This window comes from Manihot esculenta, chromosome 9 (assembly GCF_001659605.2).
Source record: "Manihot esculenta cultivar AM560-2 chromosome 9, M.esculenta_v8, whole genome shotgun sequence".
NCBI classification, from domain to species: domain Eukaryota; kingdom Viridiplantae; phylum Streptophyta; class Magnoliopsida; order Malpighiales; family Euphorbiaceae; genus Manihot; species Manihot esculenta.
In genome coordinates, this window is record NC_035169.2 from 20,104,074 (window position 1) to 20,131,170 (window position 27,097).

Here is a 27,097-nt window from a genome sequence, read left to right on the forward strand (position 1 = left end):
TAAAAAGCGAAAAAAAAGGGATAAAAAGGGAGGAGGGTCCTCCTCTCAGACCAAGCTCACTCAACTATCGTAAACCCTATTCTTTCTGGATCTCAGAACATCAATTGGCGCCGTCTGTGGGAACGAGGGAGATCTTTTCTTTGCCGGAGTTCCACTCCCATTACACCCACTGAGATCCACAATGGCAAACCTTAGTGAAAACGCCACTATTAACACCACAAACGATCCAAACCTTACCTAAGAAGGACAACAGTTCTCTTTTTTCAGCCTTACAACCCTCACCAGCCAACCACCAACACCGTTCAATCCCTCGCCTAGCTCGGCAGGGAACGTACCCGCAGACACCATATCCAACCAAGACCTTCAAACCATGGCCCTTCAACTATAGAACGCCGCCCAATGGCTAGGGCAAGTAATGCAACAGGGACGTCATGATACCCCGTCAAACACACCACCTATAGCCGAAGGAGTTCAAACCAATGAATCTCAACCAACCTTCAACCAGCCAATCCCTCAGCAGAGTAGCAGAGAGACAGGAGAGAGAAACAGAAGAGTCGACAGGGAAGAAGAACCGGCGGCCAGAACTCATGGAAGGAGGATAAGAGAGCTCATAGAGAATGACGAAGTAGAAAGCCACTCCACGAGGATAGTGGGAAGATCGGAAGATGAAGAATGGAGAGAAGAATACTGCCCGGAGAAGAAGCCTAGGTAGAAGGAAGAAGGCGTAGATTAGAAGCTGCAAAGAATGAAAGAGCAACTACTGGCTGAGTTGGGGGCCAAAGACCGCAACTAGATCCTTTTACTCGCGTCGTCACCATTTTCAGGATGGATTTAGCAGGAAACCATCCCTAAAAAATTCATGATGCCACCCATGGCAACGTACGATGGAGCGAGAAATCCGAGGGAGCACATCCTTAGTTACAAAACCTTCATGGAGTTGTAGACTCTATCGGATGCCTTGATGTGTAAGGTATTCCCAACAACGCTCACAGGCCCAGCAAGAGCTTGGTTTAATAGCCTAGAGGCCGGGAGCATCAAGAGTTTCAATGACCTTGCCAATATCTTCATCAGCCGGTTTATAGCAAGAGTACCAGCTGACAGAAAAACCAATTACCTAAAAACAGTCATGCAAAGGAAGGGTGAATCCCTGAGAGAGTACATAGCCTGTTTCAACACGGAGGCCTTACAAATACCCGAGCTTGATGAAGGGAGAGCAGTAGAAGCCATGTAGAAAGGGACTACGTCCCTCGAGTTTTTTGGCTCCTTATGTAGGAAGCCGCCCGCTTCCCTAGCGGAACTAATGAAGAGAGCAGAAAAGTATATAAGGCAGGACGATGCCGTAATAACTAGCAGGTTCGCTGGGGAGGCAGCGGACAGACGAAAAGCACAAGAAGAAAGGAGGTCGGACAGATACGAAAGGAGGTCAGACAAGCATGAAAGAAGATCAAATAGGGGGCATGAGGCATACAAACAGCCCTGGGATAGGAGAGAGCAAAGACCACCACCACCGCGGGTCCTAGAAATAATTACACCCCTTAATGCCTCCAGAGCTGAGGTACTTGTAGCAGTCCAGGATAAAGAATTTCTTCAGTGGCCTAAGCCTATGAAAACAAAAGCAAATCGAAGAGATCCTGACAAATATTGTCAATACCACTGCACTCACGGTCACGATACCAATGACTGCTACCAACTGATTAATGAAATCGAAAGACTGATAAAAAGGGGCCACCTCCGAAACTTTGTAAAGAAACCTGAAGGAGGGAGACCCCAGCAAAATCCTACAGCAGAAAGGCCTCGAAGGTTAGGAGCAGGACCGGTTAACGATGGTTCCAGCGGGACCATCAACATGATTGTTGGAGGAACGGGAGGTTGGATGAACAGGAGAGGGAAGAAGAGAAGTCGTGACAGAGAAGGGAGTAGCAGTGAGGTAATGAAAGTGGTGGAGAACTCCCCTGCAGTTATCTCTTTCTCCCCTGAAGATGCCCATGGAATCCAGATGCCTCATGATGATGCCCTGGTCATCGAAGCTGTTATTCACAACTATCGAGTCAGAAAGATTCTGGTCGACGATGGAAGCAAGGTGAACTTGTTCCCATACAGGGTTATCCTACAGATGAGAATCCCCGAAGGTCAACTGGTGCTAGATCAAGCCCCAATAAAAGGAATTGGAGGAGCCCTGGTAGCTGTGGATGGGAAAGTAAAGGTGGCGTTGACTCTAGGAGAACCGCCTCAGTCCCGAACCCACTACGCTGTGTTTTTAGTAGTAAAGCTCCCCTTAAGCTACAATGCAATACTGGGAAGACCTATGCTGTACTACTTTGAGGCAATCACCAGCACCAGGTATTTGACTATAAAGTTCCTTATAGAGGCAGGAGTGGGAATAGTTCGAGGTCGGCAAGAAGAAGCAAGGGCGGTGTACATGGCCACGGTGGCAAAACCAAACCAGACTGACGAGGAATGCGACTCGGAGGTCATGGAAGTCAGGGACAAGAAAAAAGAGGCCAGGACAGAACCCGTGGAAGAGCTGGAAACCTTCCCCTTATCAGAAGCAGAAATAGATAAGGTCTTCAATATCAACACCAACCTGACTAAAGAACAAAAGCTAGAAGCAATGGCTCTAATCCGAGATCACTCCTCAAGCTTCGCTTGGAAGCCATCTGACATGCCCGGGATAGACCCTGAAGTAATGACCCACAAGCTGAACGTCTTCCCAGAAGCCAAACCAGTGAAACAAAAGAAGAGAGTAATGGGGAAAGAAAAACAACAAGCCACCCAGGAGGAGGTACAAAAGCTTGAAGACGCAGGGTTCATTAGGGAATTCATGTACCCACAATGGTTAGCAAATCCTGTACTAGTAAAAAAGGCCAATGGCAAGTACAGAATGTGTATAGATTTCACTGATCTGAATCGGGCATGCCCCAAAGACTGTTATCCCCTCCCCGATATTAATAAAATGATCGATTCCACGGCTGGTTTTGATTATATGTCATCCCTGGATGCTATGTCTGGTTATCACCAAATCCCCATGGACAAAACAGATGAGGAGAAGACTTCGTTCATAACGGAGGACAGGACCTATTGTTATAAGGTCATGCCGTTCGGACTAAAAATCGCAGGAGCAACATACCAGAGACTAATGAACAAAATTCTCAAAAATCAAATAGGAAGAAACGTAGAAGTGTACGTGGATGACATAGTGGTGAAGAGTCGGATCTTCGAACAGCACTTAGCAGATCTCAAGGAAGTATTCGAGGTGCTGGAGCAGTACAGGATGAGGCTAAACCCGAAGAAGTGTGCCTTTTTCATCAGAGGTGGAAAATTTTTTGGATACATGGTCAGTAGAAAGGGAATCGAGCCAAACTCGGAAAAGGTGGAGGCCATACTCAAAATGCCTGAACCGACCTGCATGAGAGACGTACAGAGACTCGCAGGGAGGGTGGTAGCACTTAACCTTTTCATGTCAAAATTTGCGGAGAGGTGTCTACCATTCTTCAAGAAACTAAGAAAATTTTCCAACTTTGAGTGGACCGAGGACTGCCGAGAAGCTTTCAAGGAGCTCAAATGTTACCTTAGTTCATAGCATATACTCAGTAGTCCATTGGCCGGGGAAGAACTCTTGATCTATTTGTCAGCCTCGAAACAAGCCATCAGTGCTGTGTTAGTTAGAGAAGAAGGGGGAGAGCAGAAGCCAATATTTTATGTTAGCAAGGTGCTCAGGGATGCTGAAGTCAGATATTTGAATATAGAGAAATTGACATACGCCTTGTTGCTAACAGTAAGAAAATTCAGAGTATACCTCGAAAGCCATCAAGGAGTTGTAATGACAGATCAACCCTTAAAGAAGATTCTCCACAGACCAGAAACATCAAGACGGATGCTGGCCTGGTCTGTTGAGATTAGTCCATATTGCCTACAATACCGACCTCGAACAACCATTAAGGCTCAAGCCCTCGCTGATTTCATAGCAGAATGCTCTTTCAACAAAGAGCAAGCGGAATCCAACGAAGAAATGCCCAAAATAATGAAAGAAAGAAGTATAGAGCCCCGACAAGATTTCACATGGAAAATGTATGTGGACGGAGCATCCGGTGCTGGGGGCAGTGGTGCAGGGATAATACTGAAGGGACCTGAAGGATTCAAAATTTGTTATGCCCTACGGTTAGAGTTTAACGCCTCCAACAACGTGGCAGAATACGAAGCCCTGATAAACGGAATGCTGATAGCAATGGAAATAGGGGTAACCGACCTAGCAATAAATAGCGACTCCCAGCTAGTAATCAGCCAGGTGACTGGGGCATACCAAGCAAGAGATCCCACCATGAAAAAGTACCTGACAAAGGTAAAAAGTATAGAAGTCGAGCTCAGCAAACAAGGAGTTAAAGTGTGGTATCAAAGAATACCCAGAGAAGAAAATGAGGAAGCAAACCTACTTAGCCGTTTGTCTAAAGAAGAATTAGAACAACTCCCAGATGAAGTATACATACAACATATGAACGCACCTACTTACGGGAAACCCGCTATGATAATGGAAATCGGGGAAGGAGAGAACTGGATGGCTCCTTACCTGGAATATCTAGAAAAGGGAAAGCTCCAAGAAGATAAAGCTGCAGCAAGAAAAATTGTAGCCCGAGCTGCCAATTACCAAGTAGTAAGAGGAATCCTATACAGGAGAGGGAAGTCCAGCCCATGGCTTCGATGTGTAGGCCCGAAGGAAGCAACTAGGGTCATGGAAGAGATTCACCAAGGAATCTGTAGAGCTCACGAAGGGGCAGGAACCCTAGCGAATAAAATTTTCAGACAAGAATATTACTGGCCCACGATTAAAAAGGAGATGGAAGAATTTGTCAGAAAATGCAATGTGTCCCAGAGGTTTGCTAACGCAATCAACATTCCAACCACTCCACAGTCCAGCATATCCAGCATGTGGCCGTTCTCACAATGGGGCATAGATATCCTGGGACCTTTTTCCAAGACTACGGGGCAAAAGAAGTTCGTAATAGTGGCCGTGGAATACTTTTCAAAATGGCCAGAGGCAGAGGCAGTTCCCACTATCACAGTAAGAAAAATGCTAGATTTCGTCTGGGGCAACATCATCTACAGGTTTGAGGTACCGAGGGTGCTCATATAAGACAATGGCAAGCAATTCGACTACAAAGCCTTCAAGGAATTCACAAGAAATATGGGCATATGGCACAAATTTTCTTCAGTGGCCCACCCTTAAACCAATGGCCAAACAAAGGTCACAAACAGGGCAATCCTCCAGGGGTTAAAGAAACGACTGGACGGAGCGAACAAGAATTGGGCAGACAAGCTCAATAGCATCCTATGGGCATTCCGAACTGCCTCTAGAACACCAACAAAGGAAACACTGTTCGCACTGGCGTTTGGAACTGAAGCTGTGGTACCCGTCAAGCTGCAGGTCCCCACTCATCGAGTGCAATTCAATAATGAAGACACCAATGGTGATAAATTAAGGAGCAACTTGGATGCTCTAGAAGAAGTCCGAGAAGAGGCCCAACTTTGCACCGCCGCTTATCAACAAAGAGCAGCTCATTACTACAACCAAAAAGTCAGAGAAATGAGCTTGAAAGTAGGAGACCTGGCACTAAGAAGGCTGGAAGCCACCGGGAAAAGAGCCGCAGTGGGAAAGCTGGCACCCACTTGGGAGGGCCCTTTCAGAATAACCAAAGTGGTGAAACCAGGCGTGTATCGAATTGAAGACATGCAAGGAAATCTAGAGCCTCACGTGTGGAACATTCAACACCTAAAGATGTACTTTCCCTAAAAATACATAGATGATAGAAATACAAACGCTTGTATTCTAAAATGATGTAAATAGACCAAGCAATTCAAATCAAAAGAAAATGTTATTTTATGGCTCGCCTTGTTTTCTCTTAAAAAAGAAAAACAGAACAAACATTAAAAAGAAAAAAGGAAAGACCTCAGTGAGGTAGGTGACCGGGCTCCCAAAGTGGCCCCGGCACCATAAAACCGGCTGAGATGACGAAGCGACAGTAAGGCCAAAGAGCCTGAATCCGGTTCAAGACATCAGTGAGGTAGGTGACTGGGATCCCAAAGTGGCCCCAGCACCATAAAACCAGCTGAGATGACGAAGCGACAGTAAGGCCAAAGAGCCTGAATCCGGTTCAAGACCTCATTGAGGTAGGTGACCAGGCTCCCAAAGTGGCCCCGGCAACACAAAACCGGCTGAGATAACGAAGCGACAGTAAGGCCAAAGAGCCTGAATCTTGTTCAAGACCCCAGTGAGGTAGGTGACCGGGCTCCCAAAGTGGCCCCGACACCGCAAAATCGGCTGAGATAATGAAGCAACAGTAAGGCCCAAAAGCCTGAATCTCATTCACGAAATAATACAAAGGCTAACGAGAACCGTGCTTAGAAAACTAAAAGAAAGAAGAAACCAGCCTAGAAAAAGCCTAAACAACAAAAGAAAGGCAATGTAGACTCAGATAGGAGTGATTATGCGAACAAATCTACAGCCTTGATTTAAATCAGCATAAAAAAAAATCCAGGCTCACACATTCTCGAGAAGGACGAGCTCCCAGCTCGGACCCATGTTTTCCCCGGGGGTGGGGGGCACAAAGCCCAATCCATTTCATGTAATACCCGGCTAAACCCGGCATCGGAATTCTTACCGTTCGGTGGGATTCAAAGATGTCAGAGGTTTCCTGAGGGTAGAGTGAAGGTGTTTCTAAAATGTTTTAACGTATTTTAACGGTTTGCTTAGGAAATAGCTGAGTTTTAGGGGAGAAATGGCCAAAGGAGTTTCTGTCATGTTCGGCCCCCGAATGTGAAGTTCGGCCGCCGAAACTGCCCAATGTTCGGCCCCCGAATGTTAAGTTCGGCCCCCGAAAGTGGCATGGTTTTGCATGCAGTTTCGGCAGTCGAAACTGGGATGGTCGGTTACGCTGTGCACACTCCTCAGTCCGTGATTTGGCCAGGTGTTCACCTCCAGATCATGACCAGAGGTTAGGCCACGTTTCTCCTGACTCATCTGCAAGCTTTTAATCAGCTTATGCAGAGGGTTGATCATTTGCAAAAGGTTTTGAACGGTTTTGAGAGAAAAGAAGAGTTGTGAGGGTTTGAAGCTTTGGAGGAGGAGTTGCTGAGTTTGGTTGTTCCTCTTCTGATTTCAGGAGGTAAGGGAAGTATTTATACTTGTTTTAATGATTTCTAATAGTTGTTTACGAGGTTAGGGTAGAGTTATGTTTCAAGGTTTCGTTGTGATGTTTTAATGGTTTATGCATGATTATGTGTTATGGATGTTGATTGTTGGGGTTGATAGGTAGTTTTGGACCCCGTAGAGCATATACCAGCGTATATGTGAGTTGAGAGTTGAGTTATGCATGTTGGAGTGGACTTGTGTTTGGTAGGAGAGGTTGTGCACGAAGCTGAGTTCTTGAAGAACTCAGGTTCGGCAGCCGAAGAAGGGTTCGGCCGCCGAACCCCTTGCATGGTGGCTTAGGCTGCCACAGCTTGCCCCTGAGTGCCTTGAGGTTCGGCTCTGTGGGTTTCGGCCTCCGAAAGGAGCCCCCGAAAGGGTTCGGCCGCCGAAAGAGGAGATTCGGCCGCCGAAGGTACTTGAGTTTCGGCTCTGTTCAGGACATTCGGCCGCCGAACCTGCCGCCGAATGTGTTCTGTCCAGCTTTCTTTTGCATGCTTTATGTGATTGTTTTCAGAGGGTCAGAGGGGATTATAGGGGATTGTTGGGATTGGTTAAGACTATGTGTGACACCTCATTCGAGTCCATGTAATTCAGGATTGGACCCGACAGTTCAGGGAGGTCATCAGGATTAGCAGTTGCAGAGTCAGTCAGTTTCTGCCAGAGGAGCAGAGGTGAGTAGAACTAAACTTAATATTTTATATTAAAGTAACAGAATGCTTGTTAGCATAGTTCATGCATCATGGATGCCATGATATATCTTAGGGTGATTGCATTAGAATCACGAATATGGTGCATTGCATTTTCATTGTTTATGAGGATTGGACCAAGGCGACATCAATAGCCCGTCGAGGGAGTTTTGAGGTCATGTCTAATCCAAGATATGGACTAGTTGAGTTGTGATGCATTTTCATATAAAATGCGTATGAATGAACTGTTTTTAGTGTTTCTACTCACTGGGCTTTATAGCTCATCCCTTTCCCTTAATCCCAGTTTTTGCAGGGTCAGAGTAGCTGGGAAGTGAGAAGCAACAGAGTTATGGCTTCAGTATGCTTATGTATAGTTAGTGTGGACATGATGTAAATTAAAGAGATATGTATTACAGATACAGTCAGATAGTGTGCTTGTGGTTTAGTATGTGCTTTGCCTATAGTATGTTTTATCCCTTGTCTATGCATGTATCCTGTTTGCAGTTTCATGATGAGAAATGAGTCAAACCAGGCTTAATAACTGTTGTGTTTCGAAAACCCAGTGAATTATAACTGTGAGGGAAGACAGGGATTACTTCCTTTGACCCAAGACCAGTGCGGAGGAAAGACCAGGTTTGATTCCTGTGATCCATAGAGAGGCCAATAGAGAAGACCAGGTTTGATTCCTGTGACTCTATGGTAGCCAAGTTAACTTATGATATGCTGACCTTTACAGAGTGGGTTCTATGACACAGCGCATAGTGCATGGAGGTTACTTGGTAACGTGTCACTGGTGTATTACAGATAGCCCTAAGGGCTATTTCAGATTAGTCTATCTGAGTGGTTTTTAAGTTAAGTCTGGTAGTTTTAAAGAAAAGTTTTACAAAGTAATAGTCCAGTCGGATCATGTATGGGATTTTAACAGGTACACAGAGTTCAGGATAGGCTTACTACGGGTCTAGGCGGCCTTAAGTCGATCTGGATCCTAGTGCCGAACAGTTTGGGCCGTTACAAAGAGGGTACCGGTTTTCGGGCTGTTACAGATGGTATCAGAGCATAGGGCCTCTTAAGTACGGTGTGTTGAGCATTTTTGTTCAAGGATTAGAGATATCCCACATCGGAAAGAGGTTGGTCTAGAGTCATAGGAAGGCAAAGCACAATAAGTATAATCATGTCCACTAAGAGAGGAAGTTGTTTTTGCATGCTGATGTGAAATGCCATGAATATAGGCATGTGCCTTATTGTTATGCTATGTATGCATGTATATCTTGTAGGTTCATGTGTTTTTCATATGAGCTATATGTGTGCTAATGTTTGTTCTTTGTGTTGTTCTTCAGGATCACTCTGTGGATTCAGAGCCGTCTGAAGAATCTTTTGATGAAAATAGAGGGGGTATGGACCTAGGAAACAGGAGAGAGATAGAAAGAGATGTGCAAAGAAGGGATGTCGGTGTACAAGTGAATTTGGAGGAAGAGACTTTAGAAGATGCTCAGATTAAAGATTCTAGGATAGGAGAGAATGAACCCTCCACCTGGAGTACAGCTACCTGGAAAGGGGCAAAGTGGGGGAACGCTAAAAAGAAAAAGGTGAGAGGCCTTAAAGGGGCAAAACAGAGAGAGTTCTGGAATAGGATAAACCCTCGTTTATATAGTGATTAATATTTTATATTAAAGTAACAGAATGCTTGTTAGCATAGTTCATGCATCATGGATGCCATGATATATCTTAGGGTGATTGCATTAGAATCACGAATATGGTGCATTGCATTTTCATTGTTTATGAGGATTGGACCAAGGCGACATCAATAGCCCGTCGAGGGAGTTTTGAGGTCATGTCTAATCCAAGATATGGACTAGTTGAGTTGTGATGCATTTTCATATAAAATGCGTATGAATGAACTGTTTTTAGTGTTTCTACTCACTGGGCTTTATAGCTCATCCCTTTCCCTTAATCCCAGTTTTTGCAGGGTCAGAGTAGCTGGGAAGTGAGAAGCAACAGAGTTATGGCTTCAGTATGCTTATGTATAGTTAGTGTGGACATGATGTAAATTAAAGAGATATGTATTACAGATACAGTCAGATAGTGTGCTTGTGGTTTAGTATGTGCTTTGCCTATAGTATGTTTTATCCCTTGTCTATGCATGTATCCTGTTTGCAGTTTCATGATGAGAAATGAGTCAAACCAGGCTTAATAACTGTTGTGTTTCGAAAACCCAGTGAATTATAACTGTGAGGGAAGACAGGGATTACTTCCTTTGACCCAAGACCAGTGCGGAGGAAAGACCAGGTTTGATTCCTGTGATCCATAGAGAGGCCAATAGAGAAGACCAGGTTTGATTCCTGTGACTCTATGGTAGCCAAGTTAACTTATGATATGCTGACCTTTACAGAGTGGGTTCTATGACACAGCGCATAGTGCATGGAGGTTACTTGGTAACGTGTCACTGGTGTATTACAGATAGCCCTAAGGGCTATTTCAGATTAGTCTATCTGAGTGGTTTTTAAGTTAAGTCTGGTAGTTTTAAAGAAAAGTTTTACAAAGTAATAGTCCAGTCGGATCATGTATGGGATTTTAACAGGTACACAGAGTTCAGGATAGGCTTACTACGGGTCTAGGCGGCCTTAAGTCGATCTGGATCCTAGTGCCGAACAGTTTGGGCCGTTACAAAGAGGGTACCGGTTTTCGGGCTGTTACAGATGGTATCAGAGCATAGGGCCTCTTAAGTACGGTGTGTTGAGCATTTTTGTTCAAGGATTAGAGATATCCCACATCGGAAAGAGGTTGGTCTAGAGTCATAGGAAGGCAAAGCACAATAAGTATAATCATGTCCACTAAGAGAGGAAGTTGTTTTTGCATGCTGATGTGAAATGCCATGAATATAGGCATGTGCCTTATTGTTATGCTATGTATGCATGTATATCTTGTAGGTTCATGTGTTTTTCATATGAGCTATATGTGTGCTAATGTTTGTTCTTTGTGTTGTTCTTCAGGATCACTCTGTGGATTCAGAGCCGTCTGAAGAATCTTTTGATGAAAATAGAGGGGGTATGGACCTAGGAAACAGGAGAGAGATAGAAAGAGATGTGCAAAGAAGGGATGTCGGTGTACAAGTGAATTTGGAGGAAGAGACTTTAGAAGATGCTCAGATTAAAGATTCTAGGATAGGAGAGAATGAACCCTCCACCTGGAGTACAGCTACCTGGAAAGGGGCAAAGTGGGGGAACGCTAAAAAGAAAAAGGTGAGAGGCCTTAAAGGGGCAAAACAGAGAGAGTTCTGGAATAGGATAAACCCTCGTTTATATAGTGATTAATATTTTATATTAAAGTAACAGAATGCTTGTTAGCATAGTTCATGCATCATGGATGCCATGATATATCTTAGGGTGATTGCATTAGAATCACGAATATGGTGCATTGCATTTTCATTGTTTATGAGGATTGGACCAAGGCGACATCAATAGCCCGTCGAGGGAGTTTTGAGGTCATGTCTAATCCAAGATATGGACTAGTTGAGTTGTGATGCATTTTCATATAAAATGCGTATGAATGAACTGTTTTTAGTGTTTCTACTCACTGGGCTTTATAGCTCATCCCTTTCCCTTAATCCCAGTTTTTGCAGGGTCAGAGTAGCTGGGAAGTGAGAAGCAACAGAGTTATGGCTTCAGTATGCTTATGTATAGTTAGTGTGGACATGATGTAAATTAAAGAGATATGTATTACAGATACAGTCAGATAGTGTGCTTGTGGTTTAGTATGTGCTTTGCCTATAGTATGTTTTATCCCTTGTCTATGCATGTATCCTGTTTGCAGTTTCATGATGAGAAATGAGTCAAACCAGGCTTAATAACTGTTGTGTTTCGAAAACCCAGTGAATTATAACTGTGAGGGAAGACAGGGATTACTTCCTTTGACCCAAGACCAGTGCGGAGGAAAGACCAGGTTTGATTCCTGTGATCCATAGAGAGGCCAATAGAGAAGACCAGGTTTGATTCCTGTGACTCTATGGTAGCCAAGTTAACTTATGATATGCTGACCTTTACAGAGTGGGTTCTATGACACAGCGCATAGTGCATGGAGGTTACTTGGTAACGTGTCACTGGTGTATTACAGATAGCCCTAAGGGCTATTTCAGATTAGTCTATCTGAGTGGTTTTTAAGTTAAGTCTGGTAGTTTTAAAGAAAAGTTTTACAAAGTAATAGTCCAGTCGGATCATGTATGGGATTTTAACAGGTACACAGAGTTCAGGATAGGCTTACTACGGGTCTAGGCGGCCTTAAGTCGATCTGGATCCTAGTGCCGAACAGTTTGGGCCGTTACAAAGAGGGTACCGGTTTTCGGGCTGTTACAGATGGTATCAGAGCATAGGGCCTCTTAAGTACGGTGTGTTGAGCATTTTTGTTCAAGGATTAGAGATATCCCACATCGGAAAGAGGTTGGTCTAGAGTCATAGGAAGGCAAAGCACAATAAGTATAATCATGTCCACTAAGAGAGGAAGTTGTTTTTGCATGCTGATGTGAAATGCCATGAATATAGGCATGTGCCTTATTGTTATGCTATGTATGCATGTATATCTTGTAGGTTCATGTGTTTTTCATATGAGCTATATGTGTGCTAATGTTTGTTCTTTGTGTTGTTCTTCAGGATCACTCTGTGGATTCAGAGCCGTCTGAAGAATCTTTTGATGAAAATAGAGGGGGTATGGACCTAGGAAACAGGAGAGAGATAGAAAGAGATGTGCAAAGAAGGGATGTCGGTGTACAAGTGAATTTGGAGGAAGAGACTTTAGAAGATGCTCAGATTAAAGATTCTAGGATAGGAGAGAATGAACCCTCCACCTGGAGTACAGCTACCTGGAAAGGGGCAAAGTGGGGGAACGCTAAAAAGAAAAAGGTGAGAGGCCTTAAAGGGGCAAAACAGAGAGAGTTCTGGAATAGGATAAACCCTCGTTTATATAGTGATTAATATTTTATATTAAAGTAACAGAATGCTTGTTAGCATAGTTCATGCATCATGGATGCCATGATATATCTTAGGGTGATTGCATTAGAATCACGAATATGGTGCATTGCATTTTCATTGTTTATGAGGATTGGACCAAGGCGACATCAATAGCCCGTCGAGGGAGTTTTGAGGTCATGTCTAATCCAAGATATGGACTAGTTGAGTTGTGATGCATTTTCATATAAAATGCGTATGAATGAACTGTTTTTAGTGTTTCTACTCACTGGGCTTTATAGCTCATCCCTTTCCCTTAATCCCAGTTTTTGCAGGGTCAGAGTAGCTGGGAAGTGAGAAGCAACAGAGTTATGGCTTCAGTATGCTTATGTATAGTTAGTGTGGACATGATGTAAATTAAAGAGATATGTATTACAGATACAGTCAGATAGTGTGCTTGTGGTTTAGTATGTGCTTTGCCTATAGTATGTTTTATCCCTTGTCTATGCATGTATCCTGTTTGCAGTTTCATGATGAGAAATGAGTCAAACCAGGCTTAATAACTGTTGTGTTTCGAAAACCCAGTGAATTATAACTGTGAGGGAAGACAGGGATTACTTCCTTTGACCCAAGACCAGTGCGGAGGAAAGACCAGGTTTGATTCCTGTGATCCATAGAGAGGCCAATAGAGAAGACCAGGTTTGATTCCTGTGACTCTATGGTAGCCAAGTTAACTTATGATATGCTGACCTTTACAGAGTGGGTTCTATGACACAGCGCATAGTGCATGGAGGTTACTTGGTAACGTGTCACTGGTGTATTACAGATAGCCCTAAGGGCTATTTCAGATTAGTCTATCTGAGTGGTTTTTAAGTTAAGTCTGGTAGTTTTAAAGAAAAGTTTTACAAAGTAATAGTCCAGTCGGATCATGTATGGGATTTTAACAGGTACACAGAGTTCAGGATAGGCTTACTACGGGTCTAGGCGGCCTTAAGTCGATCTGGATCCTAGTGCCGAACAGTTTGGGCCGTTACAAAGAGGGTACCGGTTTTCGGGCTGTTACAGATGGTATCAGAGCATAGGGCCTCTTAAGTACGGTGTGTTGAGCATTTTTGTTCAAGGATTAGAGATATCCCACATCGGAAAGAGGTTGGTCTAGAGTCATAGGAAGGCAAAGCACAATAAGTATAATCATGTCCACTAAGAGAGGAAGTTGTTTTTGCATGCTGATGTGAAATGCCATGAATATAGGCATGTGCCTTATTGTTATGCTATGTATGCATGTATATCTTGTAGGTTCATGTGTTTTTCATATGAGCTATATGTGTGCTAATGTTTGTTCTTTGTGTTGTTCTTCAGGATCACTCTGTGGATTCAGAGCCGTCTGAAGAATCTTTTGATGAAAATAGAGGGGGTATGGACCTAGGAAACAGGAGAGAGATAGAAAGAGATGTGCAAAGAAGGGATGTCGGTGTACAAGTGAATTTGGAGGAAGAGACTTTAGAAGATGCTCAGATTAAAGATTCTAGGATAGGAGAGAATGAACCCTCCACCTGGAGTACAGCTACCTGGAAAGGGGCAAAGTGGGGGAACGCTAAAAAGAAAAAGGTGAGAGGCCTTAAAGGGGCAAAACAGAGAGAGTTCTGGAATAGGATAAACCCTCGTTTATATAGTGATTAATATTTTATATTAAAGTAACAGAATGCTTGTTAGCATAGTTCATGCATCATGGATGCCATGATATATCTTAGGGTGATTGCATTAGAATCACGAATATGGTGCATTGCATTTTCATTGTTTATGAGGATTGGACCAAGGCGACATCAATAGCCCGTCGAGGGAGTTTTGAGGTCATGTCTAATCCAAGATATGGACTAGTTGAGTTGTGATGCATTTTCATATAAAATGCGTATGAATGAACTGTTTTTAGTGTTTCTACTCACTGGGCTTTATAGCTCATCCCTTTCCCTTAATCCCAGTTTTTGCAGGGTCAGAGTAGCTGGGAAGTGAGAAGCAACAGAGTTATGGCTTCAGTATGCTTATGTATAGTTAGTGTGGACATGATGTAAATTAAAGAGATATGTATTACAGATACAGTCAGATAGTGTGCTTGTGGTTTAGTATGTGCTTTGCCTATAGTATGTTTTATCCCTTGTCTATGCATGTATCCTGTTTGCAGTTTCATGATGAGAAATGAGTCAAACCAGGCTTAATAACTGTTGTGTTTCGAAAACCCAGTGAATTATAACTGTGAGGGAAGACAGGGATTACTTCCTTTGACCCAAGACCAGTGCGGAGGAAAGACCAGGTTTGATTCCTGTGATCCATAGAGAGGCCAATAGAGAAGACCAGGTTTGATTCCTGTGACTCTATGGTAGCCAAGTTAACTTATGATATGCTGACCTTTACAGAGTGGGTTCTATGACACAGCGCATAGTGCATGGAGGTTACTTGGTAACGTGTCACTGGTGTATTACAGATAGCCCTAAGGGCTATTTCAGATTAGTCTATCTGAGTGGTTTTTAAGTTAAGTCTGGTAGTTTTAAAGAAAAGTTTTACAAAGTAATAGTCCAGTCGGATCATGTATGGGATTTTAACAGGTACACAGAGTTCAGGATAGGCTTACTACGGGTCTAGGCGGCCTTAAGTCGATCTGGATCCTAGTGCCGAACAGTTTGGGCCGTTACAAAGAGGGTACCGGTTTTCGGGCTGTTACAGATGGTATCAGAGCATAGGGCCTCTTAAGTACGGTGTGTTGAGCATTTTTGTTCAAGGATTAGAGATATCCCACATCGGAAAGAGGTTGGTCTAGAGTCATAGGAAGGCAAAGCACAATAAGTATAATCATGTCCACTAAGAGAGGAAGTTGTTTTTGCATGCTGATGTGAAATGCCATGAATATAGGCATGTGCCTTATTGTTATGCTATGTATGCATGTATATCTTGTAGGTTCATGTGTTTTTCATATGAGCTATATGTGTGCTAATGTTTGTTCTTTGTGTTGTTCTTCAGGATCACTCTGTGGATTCAGAGCCGTCTGAAGAATCTTTTGATGAAAATAGAGGGGGTATGGACCTAGGAAACAGGAGAGAGATAGAAAGAGATGTGCAAAGAAGGGATGTCGGTGTACAAGTGAATTTGGAGGAAGAGACTTTAGAAGATGCTCAGATTAAAGATTCTAGGATAGGAGAGAATGAACCCTCCACCTGGAGTACAGCTACCTGGAAAGGGGCAAAGTGGGGGAACGCTAAAAAGAAAAAGGTGAGAGGCCTTAAAGGGGCAAAACAGAGAGAGTTCTGGAATAGGATAAACCCTCGTTTATATAGTGATTAATATTTTATATTAAAGTAACAGAATGCTTGTTAGCATAGTTCATGCATCATGGATGCCATGATATATCTTAGGGTGATTGCATTAGAATCACGAATATGGTGCATTGCATTTTCATTGTTTATGAGGATTGGACCAAGGCGACATCAATAGCCCGTCGAGGGAGTTTTGAGGTCATGTCTAATCCAAGATATGGACTAGTTGAGTTGTGATGCATTTTCATATAAAATGCGTATGAATGAACTGTTTTTAGTGTTTCTACTCACTGGGCTTTATAGCTCATCCCTTTCCCTTAATCCCAGTTTTTGCAGGGTCAGAGTAGCTGGGAAGTGAGAAGCAACAGAGTTATGGCTTCAGTATGCTTATGTATAGTTAGTGTGGACATGATGTAAATTAAAGAGATATGTATTACAGATACAGTCAGATAGTGTGCTTGTGGTTTAGTATGTGCTTTGCCTATAGTATGTTTTATCCCTTGTCTATGCATGTATCCTGTTTGCAGTTTCATGATGAGAAATGAGTCAAACCAGGCTTAATAACTGTTGTGTTTCGAAAACCCAGTGAATTATAACTGTGAGGGAAGACAGGGATTACTTCCTTTGACCCAAGACCAGTGCGGAGGAAAGACCAGGTTTGATTCCTGTGATCCATAGAGAGGCCAATAGAGAAGACCAGGTTTGATTCCTGTGACTCTATGGTAGCCAAGTTAACTTATGATATGCTGACCTTTACAGAGTGGGTTCTATGACACAGCGCATAGTGCATGGAGGTTACTTGGTAACGTGTCACTGGTGTATTACAGATAGCCCTAAGGGCTATTTCAGATTAGTCTATCTGAGTGGTTTTTAAGTTAAGTCTGGTAGTTTTAAAGAAAAGTTTTACAAAGTAATAGTCCAGTCGGATCATGTATGGGATTTTAACAGGTACACAGAGTTCAGGATAGGCTTACTACGGGTCTAGGCGGCCTTAAGTCGATCTGGATCCTAGTGCCGAACAGTTTGGGCCGTTACAAAGAGGGTACCGGTTTTCGGGCTGTTACATTTCAAAAGTCATAAGATTATGCCTATAAGGAATAAAGCACCTAAAAGCGGTAAGGCATCCCTAGGTGCATCAGAGCTCTCTATATTAGCTGAAAAACTTCATAAAATTTTGCCAAGTGAACAAATAGCTTAAAAAGAACTTTTAAAATAAATGAAGTTGGGAAGAGTACCCATAGAAAGAGTGAAAGAAGTAAATTAAGCCATTAATAGGTTACGCGGTTTAGGAAGACCAGTAAAGTGAACAAAAACCAAGAATAACACAAGTACAAGCAAATGTATGATCTCATTCATTGAAATTGGACACATAGTTAGGCGAATAAGGCAAAAAGACAAAAGTACAATGTAGAAATAAAAGGAACAAAATACTAATTTATTTAATCATGGAAAGATTGTCCTTAAAAGACTTACATTAGTAATTACATCATCGTTTACACCATTGCCTACACTACTACCCCCTGGGAGACCGGCGCTCCCTAACCCTTATCCCTCAGTGTCCACAAAGGGCACGATCCCACCCCCTTGAAGCCCGGTGTCTCCACCATCTCCTCCCTTAGGCCCAGCATCCCTCCTTGGAGGCCCAGTTGCTACACGAGGAGCCCCCTTAGGCAAAGGGCGATCGTCCTCCCCATAACGCACCTCTTCCCCATTGGAGTCTACTTCGGGGGCTCGGAGTCGAGCTAAGGGGACGGAGGGTGCATCCCTGGCCTCTTTCAAGCCCTGGTAAAACCCAGAGGCGAACATGCGGAAGCCTCTACTCCATATTTCATGCTTCATCACATCTGAAGCTTTAAAATCCGCAAGTTGCGCCTCACAGGCCTCCTCGATTTCAGCTTTCAGGTCAAAAGAGTCTTTGTAACATTGAAGACGATCTTCATAGGCCTGCTCAATCTCAGACACCAACTCTGAAAAGCCCTTATATTCCTGCAAGCGCCTTTGGCAGGCTTGATCAATTTCTGTTTTCAACTTAGCAGACTCTCTGTAACGACCCGAAAATCAGACCGCTACCGGCGCTAGGATCCAGATCGGCTTAAGGCCGCCGGGACCCGTAGCAAGCCAAACATTCATCCTGTGAACCTGTTTAATCCCATACATGATCAACAACATACATAAAAATTTAAAACTTTTCCTTTCATACATTCACCAAACTCAACCTGTGCATGCACTATACATAACATAATCATAAGCATTGACCCCTCTGTGGGATCTCATCATTGCCCCAATGGGTGACATAACATGTGTTGAGTTGTTTTACATAAACATCATAAAACATCTAAGATCATGTATTAAAAGGGATAACAACATTCTATGGTCAAGCACACCTCTATCATCCATGAACATCATTACATTACATGTCTATACTGTACTTTTACATAACATCATATTCATTTATCATGTCCACACTAGCTATTACATAACCAAGACTTCATTACTCTTGCTGACCTCCTGGTCTACCCTATACCTGCGAACCTGGGGGGTTAAGGGAGAGGGGTGAGCTACAAGAGCCCAGTGAGCAGAATAATAAAACATTTAAAACATATGATAACATGGAATGCATCACATCACAGCTAATCACATCAAGGATGAATTTGTCACCAATAGTCCTCTACATAGTCCAACTGTGCCAGGGGCGTAGAATGGGCCTCACTGGTCTTTCTCTTACATAACATAACATAACATAACATTCCGACAGTGCCAGGGGCATAGAATGGGCCTCACTGGTCTTTCTCTTACATGGTACCAGGGGCATAGAATGGGCCTCACTGGTCTTTCGTACCGTATCATTATCATATCGTAACATACGAGGACTAAAGGATCATTCAACATTCATCCACATCATCAACATATTATGCAATGCAACATATTCGTGAGTTCTAATGCAAACACCCTATTATATCTCATAGCATTCATGATGCGTGAATCATGCTAAAACTGATTTATTTACTTTAAAGCATAAAGAGTTATTCCACTCACCTCTGGCTAGCTCCGACAGACACAAAAGCAGCTGAATTCACTGCTGGGGTCCTCGGTTCCTCGGGTCCGAACCTACACAGGTGGACTCAAATGAGGGACCAAACATACATGCATGCACTTCGGGAGTGCTTTAGGCCCCCGAAAGCATAAGTGAGGGAAGTCCAGGTTCGGCCGCCGAACCTTATGTTCGGCCGCCGAACATGGCATGCATGCGGAGGCACGTTCGCCTCCCGAATGTGGCCTGGCCAGCCACCTATAAATGGGTTCCTTAGCCGAAATGGGCGAGTTTTCTCCCCATTTTCGGCCAAGGTGAGCTCTCCGCCGTCCCTCACAAATCTTGAGTTTCTCCCTTCAGATCTTTCAAGATTTTCATGAGTTTTCACTTTGTTTTGAAGATTTTGAGCATTTGAGCAAGTTTTGAAGCTTGGAAGGCACAGGAGCTCCTTTCCTTTGGTTTCCAAGTTTAGGTCGTCTTTCTCTCGATCTTCAAGAGGTAAGAGCCGATCTTGAGCTCATTGCATGTTTTAAGTAAGTATCTCCTGAAAAAGTTGCTGATTCTGAAGCTTCAGTCCATCGATAGTCAAAGTCAAGCTGTTCAGGTCCTCGGTACGTTTGCTCAGCTCTTGCTCGAGAACAACGACTCGGACTAAGGCTTCTTCCTGCTGGGATTTCACCGTCTCGAAATGAGCCTAGGCATAATCACGATCTGTCTTTGCTACCTCGTATTCGCGCCAAGCCTCATCCCTTTGGGCCATAGCCTCATCCCTCTCTTGTCGAGCTTCTTTTAGAGAGGACAGCTGAGTCGAAACCTCAGCACAACGGGACTCTGCCACAGCTGCCCTCTCGTCTGCCCTCTTAATAGCCTCACGGGTCCAGGACAGCTCATCCTCAAGGTCCTTCAAACGACCTTGAGCCCCAGTGAGCTAGCCCCGAGCATCACTAGTAGCATTGAGATTTTCCTCGCGGCGGGCCTCCTCAATCTGGCGATCTACGGAGCTCCAGAGAGACCGATCACGGGCGTCTATCTCCATAGAGAGACCCATCACCTAACAAAGAAAAGAAAACTGTCAAAATAGAAAATAAAAAGAGTAATGTACAACCTATAAGTAAAGATGACAAATCACCATAAGGAGCATCTCCCTAGCTGTATCTCCGAGCTCCTCCCAAGTCTGAGAGCGAAAGGCAACCTACTCCCGAGTAGAGCAGGCCAAAAGACCGGTGAGAGCGAGTAGGCATGGGTCCGAGGCTTCAGTAACCCCACCGAACATCCTCTCCCGTAGCAGCTCGGTAACAAGGCTCGCGATGGATTGGGGAGTGATCTCCTCGGCGTTTAGCACCTCGTTGTTAGGAGTAGAAGACAGAAGCCCTACCGGCACTTTCTCCTTCTCCAAAGATGGGAGCGCGATGGTAGGCTGTTGAGATCCCCGGGCCTTCTTTGAGGTCGGAGCTGCAGTGATAGCTTCCGAAGGAGGAGCTCGTTTGCCAGCAGCCCCCTTTAGGACAACAGCTCCGCTAGCGTCAGCTTTCTTGGGGCGAGGAGCAGCAGGGGCAGGCTTAGGCTCGGACCCATCCTTAGAAGTGTACTCACTGGTGGGCGCTGCCTTAGCGACTTCACCTCCACCCTCAGGTGGCACGACTTCAGATGGTTCTTCGATAATGACGAGCTCTAGGGAGGTCGGAGCCGAGGATTGCCTAGAAGCTGCAGGAGATCAAGGGGCCGTACTGTGCTTGCTGTGACGAGAAGACTTGGGAGCCCTCGAGTGCGGGTCCTTGGAGCTCGGCCTGGAGGCACGGGAAGAGACTGGAGCAAGGGGAATGGACCGTTCTGCCGACCTGGGAGAGATGATTTGGGCGACCTCCCGAGTCACATCAGCCACCGACTGTCCAGCTCGGAAAGCATCTAGAGCCGCCCTCATGCTCTCCCGAGACAGAACGAAATTCTTCGGGGGCTTAATCTTATCCATTGGGTGTTTAGAAGCTGAAAAAACAAAAATAAAATAAATAAAAAAATAAAACCCAACAGTTCAGGAGAACATTCAAACCCAAAAACAAAATGAAGAATAAGGCAATGAAAAGCGGAATAAAATACCCGCGTTCTTGCAGTCTTGAAGACTAGACACAAACATGCATTTCTCGAAGTCATACTTCCGCTCAAAGGAAGTTAGACGGAGAAACGCAATCTGCTCGGAGAGGGATAGCTGGGGGAGGTCATTGCAGCCCTGAGGCACTTCCCTACAGGGGAGGTCCACTTGCCAAGACGCCCCAGAACTCCCTTTCAGCTCCACCACAGCAAATCCCTCTGTCCAGCCTTTGATTGAGTCTTTTTGACCCGAGAAGGTAGACAACCCTCCCCGAGGGGCAAAATAGTAAAAACACTGGACTGCTCGAACCAGTCAAAAAATGGTTGAAAATAAACGAGCCGTATGTGTAAGGCCCCAACTCAAACAGATCGACTCGAAAGAATACATAAACAGTATAGAGTTGGGAGCAAGCATTCTAGGGGTTATACCGAAATATTGAAAAACTTCAACGAAGAAAGGGGAGAAGGGAAAAGTTAAACCATATTCACGTTGCTTGACAAAAAAAACTAAGCTACGGTCTTTTTGGGGATCAATTAGACCCGAAGGAGGAGGATTGAGAAGGACAATTCTCTCGTTGCGAAGGGGAGCCCGAATACGAAAGAGAGGGGTATCCAGGTACTCCTGAGAAAAGAAACTCGCCAGGGAAGAAGGAGTAACATTAGATTCTAGATTTATGACGTCGGGAAGCTTTGGACTATCCATGGCAAGATGAAAAGCGTACCTTAGAGATGATCGGGGTAGAAAGGCAGGACGAACAGAGCATGCAAAAAGCAGAAGGAGAGTAAGGACTCTGTCAAAACTGAGAGAATTTGAATTTAGGAAAGCATAAGAGTGCAGAAAAGACGTTTTGAGAGAAGCAGTCTCTGGGCCAGGCGGTCATAATGAGTCCTCGGTATTTACCCCCTCATCAATCATGCAATAACTGCTGAGGAGGTAAAGGGGCAATTGTTAACCGTTGGCCCTCTCACTCCCCTTCTTGGGCCGAGACAGGATCCACAAGAATAGATCAGGCCCAAACTCTCAAACCGATTTTAGGCGAGGCTGCCCGTCAGCCCAGACGTGGGCCGCTAAATGCTCAGAGGGTCAGGTCACGTTTGAGCCCGAGGACCCGACATGAACCGACTCAGTCATTCCACGGCCCTTTTTTGCATGCGCTCTGAAGAAAATTAAATGATCGCTCGACGTAGGTGAGAAAACTGACATTCCTACACGTACGGACCTGTCTGACAGGGATGAAAGTCACTGTAGTAGAAAAACCGCTAGACGTCATTAACAAGCAAAAAAAAGGGATAAAAAGGGAGGAGGGTCATCCTCTCAGACCAAACTCACTCAACTATTGTAAATCCTATTATTTCTGGATCTCAGAATATCATCATCCAAATAAAATATCAAGATTACATGTTCAAAAAATAAATTGAAGAAAAAAAACAAAATGGAGTTGTGGCATGCGGGGTTGATGCTGCGATGATGTAGGGCTGCGACTTTATTGTGACTCTAGTATTATGAGCTTACAACACTGCTATGGTGGTGGTGCCATTAATTGCTGTGTTGGGCTTAAATGAACGAGAGAGTAACACGGACAAAAGGAGACTGTGGAAGATTAAGAGGGGCAAGAAATCAAGACGAGGTAGAAAATAAAAATAAAGAAGATACAAAATAAAAGAAGATGATGAGAGAGAAGGTGAGCGGCTATGTGAGAAGGAGATCTAAAAGATAGGGTCTTGGAAAAGAATGTTTATATATTAGAGATTGAATGGTTGAGATTATTTCAAACTATTCCCCTGCCCAGAGCCCACCCTAAAGACTAAGCTCTCTTTTCTCTTCCGTAGTCCACCCTCTCATCTTCTCGGCGCTCATGCTCATCCCGTAACCATCGCCGTCGCTTCTTCTCTTCCCCTATCAGTGGTCAGAAAAGAAAAACTGCAGCTACTCCGCAGGTTTTGATGGGCTGCTTCTTGAGCAAGAGCAATGCGCAGGCAGATAGCTTCAATGACATTAAAGGTATACTGTTTTAGCTGACACTGTTCAATGAATCCAAAGTAATATGAGAGCGTAGAGGCTCTTGAATTATGTTATTTCTTCCATAACTAAACTGATGCTCTTTTTTGCTGGGTTCCATGAAGGATTCATTTCATTTCTTACTAGAAGCTGTACTTGGGGATAGTATCTTCACTGTGATTTTTGCTTTCTCCTCTAACTAATTCTGGCATGTTACAACTTGGTTAGATAATACAGCACCGTTGCCTGAGCAGTCAGTGGTTACATATGCGGCTGAATGTGGACCATATTCTGATAAGAATGGAAGTCGTGATGCACCAGCAGCCTCGGAGATTGCTCAATCATATGGATTTAAGAGATATGAATACCAAAAACTAGCAAAAGCAACTCGTTTTTTCTCCAATGTACACCGCATTGGCGAGGGTGGTTTTGGGATAGTCTATAAGGCATCCTTAGATGATGATGATGTTGCTATAAAGAAACTTAAAATAGTAAAGCTGGAGAATAAATTGGAGGAGATTGAGTACCTTAGCGTTGTGCGCCATCCAAATATCGTTAAGATGATTGGATACTGCAGTGAAGGAGAAGATAAATTGCTTGTTTTAGAGTTTGTTCCCAACAAGTCTTTGAGACATCATCTACATGGTGAGTGCCTTTTCATGCACTGATATTGGGCTGAGTTATTTCAATTGTAATGAAGAAATTGAACGGACGGATTCAATTTTTACCCGATTCATTTTTTCAGAAAATAATTCAAAAGAATTATTACTAAAATATACATAATTTCATTTCTTTTGAAAATTAAAATTACCTGAGTCCAAAAAGAATGAATTCTTCCATTCTAATTAAAAGAATTGATTGAAAAAAATTGAATTATTATGAAAATTTTTATTCCAAACTTGCTGCCCCTGAAATCAGAGGCCAAATACTGCTAATCTCTTCTCATCCATCAGTTAAATCTTTTCGATTGTATGCCTTAGTAGTACGGATGATTATTATTATTATTATTATTAACTTTCGATTGTAAATTCTGGATGAAATTGAACTTTGATTCTTAATTTTATTGATGCAATTCTCATGAGTTTGTATATATTTTTTTCACTTCCCCAAAGAAATTCCAGATAATTAATGCTTCTTGGATAAAATAGGAACAAAATCAAGAATTGAATGGGATTGAATAAAATGATTTATTATTTTTTGACTTGGTTCAATTTTGAAGTGAGGTTTTACATATATTTATACAGATGAAGACAAGCTTTTGGAATGGTCGAAAAGAATAAAAATCGCAATAAACTCTGCCAGAGGATTGCTTTATCTGCATGAAGAATGTGAGTAATTTCACTACTTTGTAAATTATAATTAGCTATTGAGACTAATTAAAATAATTTTTTTTATGTGTTAGACAATTTATTTAATGTTTCAATTCGAATTATTATTTCAGGTAAACCTAAAATTATACATCGAGATATTAAAGCAGATAATATTCTTCTCAGTGATAATTTTGAACCAAAGGTATGGTACTCTCATAATAAATATAAGTTCAGCATTTATACAATAAGTTAAATGCTAGGAGATATTAAAAAAAAAATTGTGCTACTTTAATTTGATATCTGGACGTAAGTTAATTTTATTATGTTCCGATTTTTTAATGTTAAATTATATGCCAAAAAATCTACTTAATTGTATAAATCATTGTTTTAGATTGCAGATTTCTCACTGGCGAATTTTTTGCCTGATACGGGTAATATTAACCATATCAGCAGTATACTAAGGGGAACCAACATGTAAGAAAATATTCTTTTCTTAGTCATTATTTATTGAAGTATAACCACTTGGTAGTTGGTAGTTGGTAGCAACGACGAATTGAAAATTGAATCGAAGCGAATATATCGAAAATTAAAATTTTAATATTTATAAAAATTAAATCGAATCGATTTTGATCAGAAATTGAATCGAATTGAATTAATTTGATTCGATTTGATTCGGTTCGATTTAAATTTTTAATAATTTTGTTATTATTTATATTTTATTTTAATATTTTAAAATTTAATTGAAATATTTAATTTTAATATAATTTAATCTCTTTATATTATTGAAAATAATATACTATTATTATTAATCGGTTCGGTTTGATTTTTTTTAGTTTTCTTATTAAAATTGAACTGAATCGAAATAATTGAAAATTTTAAAATTAAACTAAACCGAATCGAACCGAAATGAATAAAAAATCAAATTGAATTTTTAAATTAATTTGATTCGGTCAATTTTTTCCGTTTGAATCGAACACTACTCGCACCTAAATATAGAGCAAGAGTCTAAATTTTTTCAAATTCTAAATAAATAAGAATAAAATTATTATTAAATTTCAAAATTCATTAATTTTTTTATTTGAAAATTATATTATTAAAAATTTTATATTTTATAGAATTAAATTTTTTATTTTATTTTTATAAAAAAATCCATTAATTTATTTATATAATTTTAATTATATATTATTTAATATTTATAAATTTAAATATTCATAGTATTTAGTCTTTAATCAAAATTAAAAAAATTTTCTTAACATGTATTTTTCAATTACTTACTAAACAATTTAATTGTATAAAATATAGAGATGATTTAACTAAATAATTTTAATATAGAGACAAACTAATAATTCTCTCATAAATAAAATTACAATTCCAAATATTATTTTTACAGTAACTATCCTAATTTTTTATTACTTTTAATCCAAAAAAATTGTTTCTAATTTTCAAGACTTAAACTTCAACCACATATTTTTTTTTTTTCAAAATATTTAGAGGGTAATTATTTATGAATTCATTATTTAATATATTTTTAATACAATTACTTTTTATGGTTAAGAAGTCATTATTATTTTGTTTACCTCTGTTTATAAGATAAAAATTATGTATTAGACTATTTCAAATTTATAAAAATTATTTATTAAAAAGAATTATATGAGTAATTGTTAGATTATTCAATGTCGTTCTAACTATTTAGATTTTAAACAAAAATCTAAAACAATGAGTTTAATAGATTATGAGTTAAATTATTTTTTTTTTAAGAAAATCTTAAAGATAGATAAAATTAAATAGTTTTTATATGGATAATAGGTAAAATTAGTCAAATTAAAAATTATAAAGTGAGAAATTGATTCAATTTGTAAAATTTTATTTATGTGAATTTTTCTGGTTATTTAGAATTTCAACTTGAAAACTTCGTTTTAATAGCTAAATGGATAAAATTCTTTTGAAATAAGAGAAACTAAATCTTGTTAAAAAAAATAAAATTACTTTAATTTCTAAATTCAGATGGAGTTTATTTTTGAGTAGTTAAGAATAGAAAAAAATATTACTTAATATCTATTATATGGAAAACTCATTAATTGGTCTTTTAGTTTTGAAAATACATTATAATTTTTTGATATCTTAAAAATTCTACTATTTAGTCCTATTATTATTTTAACCGTTAAATATTTCACTATTTAGTCCCTATAGTTTGAAAAAAATTTATTAATTGTTCCTTCATGTTAATGAAAAGTCTATTAATTAGTCCCTCCGTATTAAAAGGCATTTAATGTCTAAAATTAATGGAGGGGCTAACTAATAGACTTTTAAAACGTCAGAACGTTTTAATATATATTTCAAAACTGAATGATCAATTAATAAGTTTTCTCATATTATAAAACTAAATAGTAAATTTCTCTTAAAAAATATGAATTAAAATAGTAACTAACAGTATTTGAATGCTTATCTTGCGAAGATTTTTTACTTTCTAAGAAAAAATAAATATGGTATACTTTTTTTTTTTTACCTCACAAAGTCCCTTAGTGTCTTAACTTTTATTTGACTAGTAATTAACATAATTT

General features: G+C 41.3%; 1 protein-coding gene across 1 annotated transcript; it reads left to right on the forward strand.

Annotated features, from left to right (window-relative positions):
• The first annotated feature begins 22,645 nt into the window (after positions 1 to 22,645).
• On the forward strand, positions 22,646 to 25,055 carry LOC122724518 (proline-rich receptor-like protein kinase PERK15). The gene is made up of 5 exons (XM_043959692.1): positions 22,646 to 23,229; positions 23,455 to 23,871; positions 24,471 to 24,554; positions 24,668 to 24,738; positions 24,928 to 25,055. The coding sequence occupies exons 1-5, from the start codon at positions 23,172 to 23,174 to the stop codon at positions 25,012 to 25,014; spliced, it is 717 nt and encodes a 238-aa protein (XP_043815627.1). The 5' UTR covers positions 22,646 to 23,171; the 3' UTR covers positions 25,015 to 25,055.
• The last annotated feature ends 2,042 nt before the right edge of the window (positions 25,056 to 27,097 follow it).